Source organism: Bos javanicus, chromosome 9, assembly GCF_032452875.1.
Source record: "Bos javanicus breed banteng chromosome 9, ARS-OSU_banteng_1.0, whole genome shotgun sequence".
NCBI classification, from domain to species: Eukaryota; Metazoa; Chordata; class Mammalia; order Artiodactyla; family Bovidae; genus Bos; species Bos javanicus.
This window is the reverse complement of record NC_083876.1, coordinates 68,558,886-68,571,446: the sequence shown is the minus strand read 5'-3', so window position 1 is coordinate 68,571,446 and position 12,561 is coordinate 68,558,886. Positions and strand designations below refer to the sequence as shown.

At 39.4% G+C, this 12,561-nt stretch overlaps 1 protein-coding gene across 4 annotated transcripts in view; it reads right to left on the bottom strand.

Moving 5' to 3' along the window:
- Positions 1-239: 239 nt before the first annotated feature.
- Positions 240-12,561, bottom strand: part of TMEM200A (transmembrane protein 200A) — an 86,603-nt gene continuing 74,281 nt past the window's right edge. For all 4 annotated transcript variants that reach the window (XM_061427955.1, XM_061427954.1, XM_061427952.1 and 1 more), the window contains one exon: positions 240-3,230. In XM_061427955.1, coding sequence (XP_061283939.1) covers positions 1,739-3,214 — 1,476 coding nt within the window. In that variant the 5' untranslated portion in view covers positions 3,215-3,230 and the 3' untranslated portion in view covers positions 240-1,738. The remainder of the gene's footprint in view (positions 3,231-12,561) is intronic.

Sequence of the window (12,561 nt, the reverse complement as noted above, 5' to 3'; positions counted from 1 at the left end):
GCATCACATCCAAATAACAAAATATCAAAATAGCTTAATTCAATAGATGGATGGACCTAGCTCATTAATCCAAAAATAAAAAAATTTTTAAATGAAAATAAAGAAGCCACAGTACCCAGTGCAGATGTTAGGGTATCAAGCACCTTCAGTAGAATGTATCTGAAAGTTTGAAAAGCAGTACTTTAAGCAGAAATGTATTTCATTCAAAAAATAATAGCAAATGTATGAAGAGCACACACTTATATTAAGACTGGAGGTTTATTAAATGCTTTATCATAAAATATTAAGCCCACACTATTACAATACACAGGCTCGATGTTCTAACAAGTAACACTGTGCCTCAATCGAGGGAAGTTCATGATGCCAATACAAGGTGGAATTGTGGGGAATTACAAATACAGAGATATTTTCCTTTTCCTCTTCTACAACTGCAATACTGATGTTCAGAAATGTTTACACACTGAGAAAAACTTGTAAAATTTCCTGAGTGTTCCATTAAACAATTTTTTTAAATTAGGTTACCCTAATGGAAAACATGAAAATTTCCTGGTGGAAAATCTATTTTAATATTTATTATCTTCAATAACTGAGAACCATAATCCTAAATATTTATTATGCCATAAGAAAGTCTTTGGAATTATCATAAGGCTTTCTAGAACAAGATAAATTTCAAGGCAATGTACCAAGGACTAAATTTTATTCAACCACCAACTTAGTGATATGCAAAGATAAAAGAAAAGTCAAGGTTAGCTGATTTTCTTCCAAATAACAGGAACTAAGAAATATTAGGGGAAAACAAGGATGTAGGAATGAGTGGATATTAGATGAGGAGAGAGATGGCTAGGGAAAGGTACTGAGACTAGTTAGCATTTACTAGCATATATTTTCATTCATTAGTCAACATTTTCTTCATATATATATAATTATTTCAAGATAGCACTTCTAAACACTAAATTGGTTCATTCATTTTTGAACTCAGTTGCAAAGAAATTTCAATCCAGAATATCTAAAGTTAAAGCTAAGAGCATTTTGATACTTACCCCTAAGAATATCTGGCATTCTCAGCTGTAGCTCTTGAATACATGGTTTCTTAATAAAATATCACTAAAATAGAACTGATGTTGAAAAAATACAACCTACCTAGAGCTCAGGGTACTAGTCACAACCAACTTTACCAATTCATATCAGTTACTTACACAGAACTAAACAAGTTTAACCAATTCAATTATTTAGTTTGAACAGAAGCCAGATATTTTGCCTTTTAAAAATTTAACCAATCCTAAAGCAATTTTTCAGAAAATGACACCTAAGATTTGCATTGAATTTATACTTCCAGTCCACACTTTGGTACCCTGGCTTTTCTAAATTGGACACTTTGCTCTATGTGTGATCATCAAGATGAAAGAATATGATCATCGATGAAAGAATATGTTCATCAATGAAAAAACTTTAAAGTAAAGAAAAGGAACTTTAATTTGGATGGAAATACTTTGTATTCATATTAATAAAAGAGACCATGCTTTTGGAAAAAAATAAAATCCCACGTAGTATACAGAGTATTGCAATAGTAAGTAATCCAAACATATAACCATCTCCATTACACAGTTAAGCAGCCAGGTCTAATATACTACAAACCATTTGATTAAAAAGGCTTGTAACCAAAATTTTAACAAGGAAACACCAGTGAAAATAGGTTTAAAATATATATATCCTTGTAAAATAAGATATGTTTTCCACATTAAAACCTTGTTTCAGAAGTTCCCCGCTTCAAGTTGTTACTCAAAAACTCATCATGTTCAAAACTCAAATTATTGTGAGATCTTGAGATCATAAGAAGCTTCTCCTTATTAGTAAAGTCTTTCTTGATTGCAGCCTGGGGCACAAGCAGCCTCTCCATTGGGTCCTCTTTGTTCTCTAGTTTCACATATCCTTTGCTGTTGCTTCGATCCAACCGAGGCCAGCTTGGATGTTTTCGTTGTTCTGCCTGAACGGTTAATGTGGAATGACCCCGCTCTAAGTCTAAGGATTTTGAGTGTGATGACAGCAAATGCAAGGATGTGTTGGAACCAAACTGTCTTCTAGCAGCCCCAGGAGACAAGAGCTGTCCAGCTCCAGGTCCAAGGGCCACAGAGGACTTGTACTGACTTGACAATGACTCCCCAATGGAATTATTCCTTGGGAGCATCAGACTGACTGGCTGGAAGGGCTGACTGGGATTGGGCAAAGGGACCATAAGGGAGTCCATTGACAAATTCCTTGACCTACTTTTGAGGTTATCAGCATCCTCAGTGATGTTATCTATACTGGGCTCATCAATCACACAATTATTCAGTTTGATCACAGGTAATGTAAAAGCGCTGATGGACGATGACACAATTGACTTGGTTTCACATTTCTTAGGGCCACTGGTTTTATCATCAGTTGTCTTGGAAGGAGGCGGATAGAGGCCACAAACAGAGGCAGAGCTGTCAGAGAGCAAAGGTGGCACAAGATGCCCAAAACTCTTACTTTCATTCACCACAAGCTCATCCTCCTCGACAGAGCTGTCCATCCGAAAACTGCTCCTGAAACCTGAAAAAGAAGCAATGGTATTTGCTGCCAGTCTCGAAGCACAGGAGTTCCCATTCTGCTTTACTTCCGTTTCTCCCATTAAACCAGTGTAGATGCCATTCATGTGTTTTTGCTCCTTGATTCTCAGAGTGTGGATGTCGATGACTGTGGAGTAGATGTCCCTCATGTGTATGATTTTGGTTTCTTTGTCACGGTTCTCGTGAAGAATGGCATTAGCACAAATGAAAATGAAAATGCCAATCCCCATTGTGAAAGGGCCAAGCATTTTCATTTTATCAGAATGCAAATGTTGCTCAAAGAAGCGAACCACTACACCGCCTTGGTTCCGGATGACCTGAGTTTCGTTTGTTGACAATGTCGTCTCAGCATCGATAAAATGTTCTTTTTGAGGCCAATATCCAAGGACTGCCATTGCGATTCCTACAATGGAGATAAGGACTCCTAAAATGAGGAAAAAACCAGATGGGGAATAAAGCCGGATTTTGCCTCGAACAACCACAACATCGGCCCGAGGTCGACGCCTGACTGGTTTCTTCTCCTGGGCAGCAGGCGACGGGCTAAGGTTGACATGATGCTGTGATCGGGCAGAGTCTTGCCTTTTCAAGGCAGCCAGGCCAGTTATCACTCCACCAGTTGCTATCATAGCTCGGTCTTTTATTCTGGAAAGAAGAGAAAACGATGATAAATCTGTGTTCTGAGGTACGCTCATCATTTCAGCAAGTGTTTCTATATTTTTGTTGTTGCTGTTTCATGTAATGCAATGGGGCAGAAGAATGTCTTTTTAATCAACATAATTTGGGTAGAAGTTTTGTTTATCGGCTAATATAAAATTCTAGAGATTTCCTTTTTTGGCTGAATTAGTGTTTCTATTATTAGGGAAATGTGAGCTCAAGGTACATTTTCCTTAAGTAACTTTATCAGTTAAAATTATATTTTATTGCTTAAAATTATAAAACGGTTTCCTGGCCACAAGATACACATATTCTCTTTTTTTCTCTCTCTCTTAAACACACACACACACCATCCTTCATTATTGTTTTAAAGAAATGAAAACACCCAAAACACCTAATAGGCCCCAAACAAACCTTAGGTTTACAAATAGAATACATTCCATCAACTCACAGTTCTAACATTACTCTTGCAAAAGCCACCCATGAACTCTCAACTATCAAATTTAATTTCTCCTGCTCAATTCTCATCTTCCTGACTTTTCTGTTTCCATGATATTACCCGAGCCCTCCTTTCCTGAAACTTGCTCTTGTCCAGCTTTTTTTATGATACTGTGGCTTCATGGCTGTTTCCTGACCTCACTGACTATTTCGATTTGAGCTTATTTTTCCTCACCTAAAAGTAGACAAGCTTCCCCCAAGTGTCCTGTCCGTGGCCATCTTCTGTTTATGCTCTCCCTTGGCATTCGTATTCCCTCCTACACCTTCCACTATTTCCTTAATGCTAATGCGTCCCAAGTCTGTATTTTGAACTGTAGCCTGAGTTTTAGTTTCACACTTCCAGCTCCCCATTGGGGAACATATTTACGCACAATCATGCTTCTCCAGCAAAGTTGAGCTCCCCTCCATCCCCTCCACACAGGCTGGACTCACCTTCTACCCACCACTTGACTTGTCCGACTTTTTCAATGGCCTCAGTTCTTGTGCTTGACTCTTCATAGCTACCTTTAAGTCCTCCTTTTCTTCTGCCTCTTATCCTCTAATCAGGTTCTAAATCCTAAAAATTTTCACTATAGAATGTCTCTGAATTCTACTCCTTCATTCCAATCCTATTCTTCCCAGCTTAGTGCTATTCTTATTAACACTTACTAGACTATTATAATAACTTCCCAACTGGTCTTCCAAACTCCATTTCTCTTCCTCCGCAATCAAGCTTAGATTAATTATCTAAAAATATGGTTCTGAAGTTGTTTACAGAGTGGAAGAATAGGTAAAATATTCTCACTACTCACCAACGTTTTACTCTGGGTTTTCAGACCCATGGAATTTAGCTTCATCTCCAACTACTCTCTTTCAGTTACATAAAACTAAAACCGAATCATACTGCCTGTACTCCATACAATGTTTCTGAGACTTCATTAATAGTGTTTCATCTGTCTAGATCCTCTTTTATCTCTTTCACATATTTCACATATTATCCTCTGGCTAATCTATAAAGCTAATATTCCATTTCTTTATAAAGCCTTCTCTGGTTAAGCAAATCCCACATGAGTTCGTGCCTCAGAGCATTTTAGCAAATTTTCTATGGCACTCACCATATTACAGTGTCTTAGTTCTTCCACTACTTGTGGTCAAACATTAAGTTTAACTCTCATTTTTGTTACCAGAAATATTTGATATAATACCTTACACATAGTTAGTGTCAAAAAATATTTGCTAAAATGCTCAGTATGGGAATAATACTTCTCCTGAGATTTCTGTATGACCACAGGATTTTTGTACTAACTTTCCTAGTTTAAAATTTGAACAAATGTAATGCCAAAACAAAAAGCAACATTTTGTGAGTTGGTAAAATATTTGTCATTATTTGTAATGAATAGTTCTCAAGCTGCCAAATCTGGCTAGTAGAAAGCAGAGAATATTTTAAGACCCGCAAGGTCTCTGGCAAATTTCTACAAGAGTTTCTTCGTGGTATCAAATTCTGTCTTGTGAAATCAAGCTCTCCTTTTGGATTTCTATTTATGATTTCTGAATTGTGTTTAAATAACATGGTGGTGGATGGTACCTACAGTTTTAGTTAGCTGAACAAGCTGGTGAATAAATCCATCCTTCATTGGAATTATAGCTTGGATTAAAATAGTTGAATGTTGGAAGAACAAACCATGATCTAACCCACAGCTCTAGCCTATGAAGTTTATCAAAGTATGCACACTACAGTTAAGGGCACCCACTAAACCTTGGGTAAAACAAAGCTGTGTCCATCTATGTTTTATTGAACCCAATACCAGTTTGAGTGTTTGAAAAAAAAAATGCTTAGATTAGATAACAGCCATCTAACTCAGTTATTTCCATTTAGGAGGATAAGGATTTCGTCTGAAATCTTTCTGAATAGAATGAAAACAAGGGCAAAAGGCTTGCATCTGGTTTAAAAGCAACCACGGTGAATTCCCACTCCATATACATTCCGAGTCCTCCCCAACTTGTTAAAACATTTTCTCCTTATGATGCCATTTTCTATTCCTAAAGTTGATAGAGGAAAGGGGGATGGAAGAGAAAAAAAAATATTTTGAGAAATACAGATGAGGAGAGAGAGCTGGAAAAGAGCAGCGGGGGACTGGGTTCTTTTAGGAAGAACCAATGCTGGTTAGCAGGACAGGAAGAAAAAGCACAGGCTGAATAACAGTGTGACTGAGAGAAGGAAAGACACCTGGAGGAGTACAGAAATTAAGTCCAGAATGAGGGGAAAATAAAAGCTCACACAGTTTCTTCAGCCAGACCACCCTGACCAGCCAGCCAGAGGCACCAAGACGCCCAAGGATTAGCAAGTTCAGGTTGGATGTCAATGTCCTCCCTTGATTCCATTCAAAACAATTCAACACTAAATGAGCTTCTTTCAGGACTCAGAGCACCAAACTGACCCTAAAGGAAAAGCAAAAATGCGCACACTCAGTCACTGCTTCAAAGAGCTTGAAAGCTAATGAAGGGGCTGGTATATCTACATAGAACAGAATGTGATAACCCCTAGAATAAAAATTTCCATCAGGCAGGACTTTTACAGCAGGCTTCATACAGATGAGAGCATTCTAACATTCATCAGAGTGAAAGAAAGCAAGTGAATGGCATTTCAGATAAGGTCAAGAAAGAAAGAAAGACTAGGGAACAGAGCTCTGGCTGGCCTTAGCACACAGCACCAAGGGAGGGAACCAGGCTGGCCTAGAGACAGACGGAGGGCCAGGTCTTGAAAGGTAGCAATAGTCATTCCCAAATGCTTGAATGCTAGACTCATGCTCAGTGGAGTTAGAGGAAGATGCAAAATACATTTGTTGTCATCTTAGGAAAATTAATCTCAACTTGTACATGAGGGGTTGATATTGGAAAATCACAGTTCAGTTCAGTTCAGTTGCTCAGTCATGTCAGACTCTGCAACCCCATGGACTGCAACATGCCAGGCCGCCCTGTCCATCACCAGCTCCTGGAGTTTACTCAGACTCATGTCCATTGAGTTCATGATGCCATCCAGCCTTCTCATCCTCTGTCATCCCCTACTCCTCCTGCCTTCCATCTTTCCCAGCATCAGGGTCTTTTCAAATGAGTCAACTCTTCGCATCAGGTGGCCAAAGTATTGGAGTTTCAGCTTCAGCATCAGTCCTAACAATGAACACCCAGGACTGATTTCCTTTAGGATGGACTGGTTTGATCTCCTTGCAGTCCAAGGGACTCTCAAGAGTCTTCTCCAACACCACAGTTGAAAAGCATCAGTTCTTCAGCGCTCAGCTTTCCTTATAGTCCAACTCTCACATCCATACATGACTACCAGAAAAACCATAGAAACCTAGTGAAACTATAAAATCTAGAAGCAGTGAATACACAAGCCTCAGCAGCATCAAACTGCACTGTCAACTTGACCCAGAGTATTCAGTATACACAAAATAGCCTAAGTCTACTTGTTTATTTATTCTGCAAAGCCACATCTCCTCCATTCTACATTTTACCACATTTTTGGCTGGAGGTGAAGGGATGGGAGAATCAGGATCCTGTAAACTACAGCCTTCTTACCATAACAAATCATAGCATCCTTCTAGGTTTTAATAATAATAATAGTAATAATAGCTAACACACTGGTCACAGTCAGGCACCATTCTAAGTGTTTTGGTATAAGAATATACTTATTATCACAGCAGTTCTGGAAGTGGACACAATCTTTATGATCTCTATTTTGCAGATGAGAAAACTAAGGCTCAGGGAGTCTAGGTAAGTTGCCTAAGGTCGCACAGCTCAGAGGTGGCTACAAAGCCTGTGCTGTTACAGAATTTGAGATGACATGGGCCTCCACATTTGCTTTCACTTGAGGTCTTCTTTACCTGCCCATTTTTCTTATTTTGATTCCTGTTTCTATCAGAACACCAGACCCTAAAGAATGCTTTGTACCTTTAGAACAGTGATTGCAGGCTCAGTTGCTCAGTTGTGTCCTTCTCTTTGCAATCCCATGGACAGCCCACCAGGTTCCTCTGTCCATGGAATTTTCCAGGCAAGAATACTGGAATGGGTTACAATAGCCTTCTCCAGGGGGTCTTCCCAACCCAGGGATGGAACTGCATCTCCTGCATTGGCAGGATTCTTTACCACTATGCCACCTACGAAGCCCCCTTTAGAATGGTGACTATGAAACAACTGACTTCCATTTCCATTTTTATTGGGAATAGATGAGAGTGAAGGTGTGTCCTTGGGTGAGCATTGACCTCTCACATCTTTCTAGATCGCTTTCAGGATATGAAGGGGCAGACTCAGAACAAACCAATCACCACCCCAACTCTCCTCCTTTCTCTACCATCCTGGATAGAGTAGGGCTGGGACTTTTCTTAAAGATTCAAGTGAAGAAGTTTTCTATACTGAATTTCACTTTGTTAACCTGGGCACAGAGTTTGTTTTTTAATCTATCTCTCATGATCCAAGGCTTCACCCAAACTTCTGAAACTTGAATTACACCCTGTGAATTTCCACTTGAGACCTCCTCCTAGGTGGGCATTTTTAATTTATATAGATATTCATTCAAGTAACTAGTAAAACTTGGTATCTGGTACTATAGTAGATGTGGGCCTCAAAATATGCATCCTGGCCTGAAGAATATGATGATTAGCAGCTATTTTTTTAGGCGGTCATTCAACTAGTTATAAATAAGTCTAGCAAGAAAGTCAGTTACACTCGGTGCTTCCATATTCTCCCAAGAGATATGATTTTGTGAAATGACAAGCTGACAGATATTCTTCTGTAAGTTACCCAAAACAACAACAACAAAATTAGTTTGGGTTAACTTGTAGCTTTTAGAAAGGCAATGCCAAAGAATGCTCGAACTACCGCACAATTGCACTCATCTCACGTTCTAGTAAAGTAATGCTCAAAATTCTCCAAGCCAGGCTTCAGCAATACGTGAACTGTGAACTTCCAGATGTTCAAGCTGGTTTTAGAAAAGGCAGAGGAACCAGAGATCAAATTGTCAGTATCCGCTAGATCATGGAAAAAGCAAGAGAGTTCCAGAAAAACATCTATTTCTGCTTTATTGACTATGCCAAAGGCTTTGACTGTGTGGATCACAATAAACTGTGGAAAATTCTGAAAGAGATGGGAATACCAGACCATCTGACCTGTCTCTTGAGAAACCTGTATGCAGGTCAGGAAACAACAGTTAGAACTAGACATGGAACAGACTGGTTCCAAATAGGAAAAGGAGTACATCAAGGCTGTATATTGTCACCCTGCTTATTTAACTTATATGCAGAGTACATCATGAGAAATGCTGGGCTGGAAGAAGCACAAGCTGGAATCAAGATTTCCAGGAGAAATATCAATAACCTCAGAGATGCAGATGATACCATCCTTATGGCAGAAAGTAAAGAGAAACTAAAAAGCCTCTTGATGAAAGTGAAGGAGGACAATTAAAATAAATAAATGTCTATTAAAAAAAAAAAAAAGCCAAGGAGGAGAGTGAAAAAGTTGGCTTAAAGCTCAACATTCAGAAAACTAAAATCATGACATCTGGTCCCATCACTTCATGGGAAATAGATGGGGAAACAGTGGAAACAGTGTCGGACTTTATTTTGGGGGGCTCCAAAATCACTGCAGATGGTGATTGCAGCCATGAAATTAAAAGACGCTTACTCCTTGGAAGGAAAGTTATGACCAACCTAGATAGCATATTAAAAAGCAGAGACATTACTTTGCCAACAAAGGTCCATCTAGTCAATGCTATGGTTTTTCCAGTAGTCATGTATTGACGTTAGAATTGGATGGTGAAGAAAGCTGAGCACCAAAGAACTGATGCTTTTGAACTGTGGTGCTGGAGAAGACTGTTGAGAGTCCCTTGGACTGCAAGGAGATCCAACCAGTCCATCCTAAAGGAGATCAGTCTTAGGTGTTCATTGGAAGGACTGGTGCTCAAGCTGAAACTCCAATACTTTGGCCACCTCATGTGAAGAGTTGACTCATTGGAAAAGACTCTAATGCTGGGAAGGATTGGGGGCAGGAGGAAAAGGGGACAACAGAGGATGAGATGGCTGGATGGGATCACTGACTTGATGGACATGGGTTTGGATAGACTCCAGGAGTTGGTGATGGACAGGGAGGCCTGGCGTGCTGTGATTCATGGGGTCTCAAAGAGTCGGACACGACTGAGTGACTGAACTGAACTGAACTTTTAGCTATATATCAATTATCCTATTTTTCATCCTCAGTGTTCATAAATCAGTTACAATTTTGCTAGCAAAACTGCTAGCTATTAGGATCAGCAGCTTCCACTTCACACAACATGCTTGCTTCTTCACTTTGCAAACCAGGATGCTATTGGGCCATCTCCAGGCCTCTGTGATCATACCCATTCATTGGAGAGCTCAGAAATCATCAGTAGGAATTCAATCTTATTGGCTACCTTTCTTGCTAGAGATGCAGACTCTTGCATTGTTTCAGGGACTCCATTACCATCTACTCATCACCTTGAGCTCATATCCCCTCCAGACCATTTTTATTCTACACATCTCAGCCAAAAACTCTTTCTCCTTGACAAAGAAGATTTCTGCCTGTGTGTTACATTATCAACACTACACCATCTCATCTAAACATCAGGTTTATCCTCTCCTATTCTTGCTCTGATTGTAATTCTAAAAACCTTATTTCTGTTGTCCTTTACTCTTTTTTTTTTTTTAACAAGTTTAAGCACATCCTAGATTTGCTTTTCATAGCCCTAAATCCGGTTTTTAATATTTACACCCTCATGGAAGGAAGTTTATTCCTGTACACTTAGGTCTTCTGTTAACCATACTGACCTACTTTTTGACCACACATGAGCCTACTATCCACCAGATGTGATTCTAGATGTATTCATATCCTTATATCTGAGGAAGTAACTAGATTTGGAGAGTTAAAAGCTTTAGAAGACTCTGAATCCGGACATTCCTTCTAGCCAACTAAGAACCAAGAATGTTGTCTAAGATCCAACAATGAAGAAGCAGAAAACAAGACTGAAATTCAAGTTTTCTGACTCCAAGTCCAATGTTCATTCTTGGTTAGACGCCTTTTTTCTATTATTTTTCATGCTATCTGCCAAGGCCTCACACAGTGCTTAGAATGTAATTAGTGCTCAGCAAGTTTATCTGTTGACTGTGAACTGCCTTGATGAAAGCTTAAATACAACTGAAATATGCTAGGTACTAGGGACACAAAGATAATAACACTCAGTCCCTGATTTCAAAGAGTATGCAGTCCAGTGGGAACACAGAGTATACATTTAAAATCGAATGAATGAACAGCTCTGATGAAGTTACAACAGAATGCTCTTCCATACTATCTGGAGGAATCAGGGAGGCTTCCAAGAAGCAGCAGCAGGTCATGGACACCTGGGGCATCAGTAGAAGTTTGCCACACAGATTCAAAGTCATCATTATTTCTCACTGTTTCACAAGGGTCCTTGCTCCATGGGTTTTCTTCATCTTCTCAGCTGAAGTCTGCCTATTATTTTAAATATACTTGATATCGCCTTACTTTTTTGCTTGAATTTTTATTCTTATCTCAAGGTTTAACAAGTTGCCAGACGGTACGGCTATCTGCCACAGGGAAGTAAAAATTAATCTATGCTTTCAGGACCAAACAAAAGCATTATATAAAAACCCCATGTGGTATCCACAAATGTGACAGATGGAAATATTTTCTGTTCAAGCTAGAACAGTTTTAGGACTTTCTTCCCTGTAGAGACATTTGAAACTTTTTTAGAAGAGTATTTCTAATCTACATACTTCCCAGAGTTGAAAGAGAAAATGCCTATGGGTGACTGATAGCTCAATCATATTAAAGTTTAAAAAATAAGGATAGAATAGAAATCATTTTTTAATGTGTAGCATAATGGTTTCGCACGTGGACCTTGAAATCAGAAAGACAAGACTTTACATCCTTGCTTCATCACTTGATAGCCATGCAATTTTGGACATGTTGTTTTAAATTTTTGTTACATTGGTTCCTCCATGTATAAAATGACAAAACCTGTCCTGAATAGAGAGGATACAGTACACTGGTGGCAGAAGACCCGAGGGAACTTGAATCCCTGCATATCGCTTAACAACTATCCTTGAAAAACTGGTTCATCTTCTTGCAACCTCAGTTTCCTTGCCTGTAAAATGAGGATAATACCAATAGGGTTGTTAATAGGCAGAGGAAATAATACAGTTCAGTGTCTGGGAGCTACGGTCAGCATCTGTGTCTGACTTTAAGATCTTCTTAGGGATAAAGCTAAGTTTTATACATACACACACACACACACATTTATACATGAAAAGGCTTCCCTGGTGGCTCAGATGGTAAAAAAATCTGTCTGCAATGCAGGAGACCTGGGTTCGATCCCTGGGTTGGGAAGATCCCCTGGAGGAGGGCATGGCAACCCACTCTAGTATTCTTGCCTGGAGAATTCCCATGGACGGAGGAGCCTGGCAGGCTGCAGTCCATGGGGTCGCTAAGAGTCGGACACGGCTGAGCGACTTAACTTTCACTTTTCACTTTCATGCATTGTAGAAGGAAATGGCAACCCACTCCCGTGTTCTTGCCTGGAGAATCCCGGGGACGGGGGAGCCTGGTGGGCTGCCGTCTATGGGGTCGCACAGAGTTGGACACGACTGAAGTGACTTAGCATAGCATATGTGTGTGTGTGTGTGTGTGTGCGTGTGTGTGTGTATATATATATATATATAAACTGTCCACTATAGTGTTGGTTAAAATAACTTCTCAATGAACAGTAGCTATTATTATTAATTCATTGTTCAATATTATTAACCCTTTCATTGCT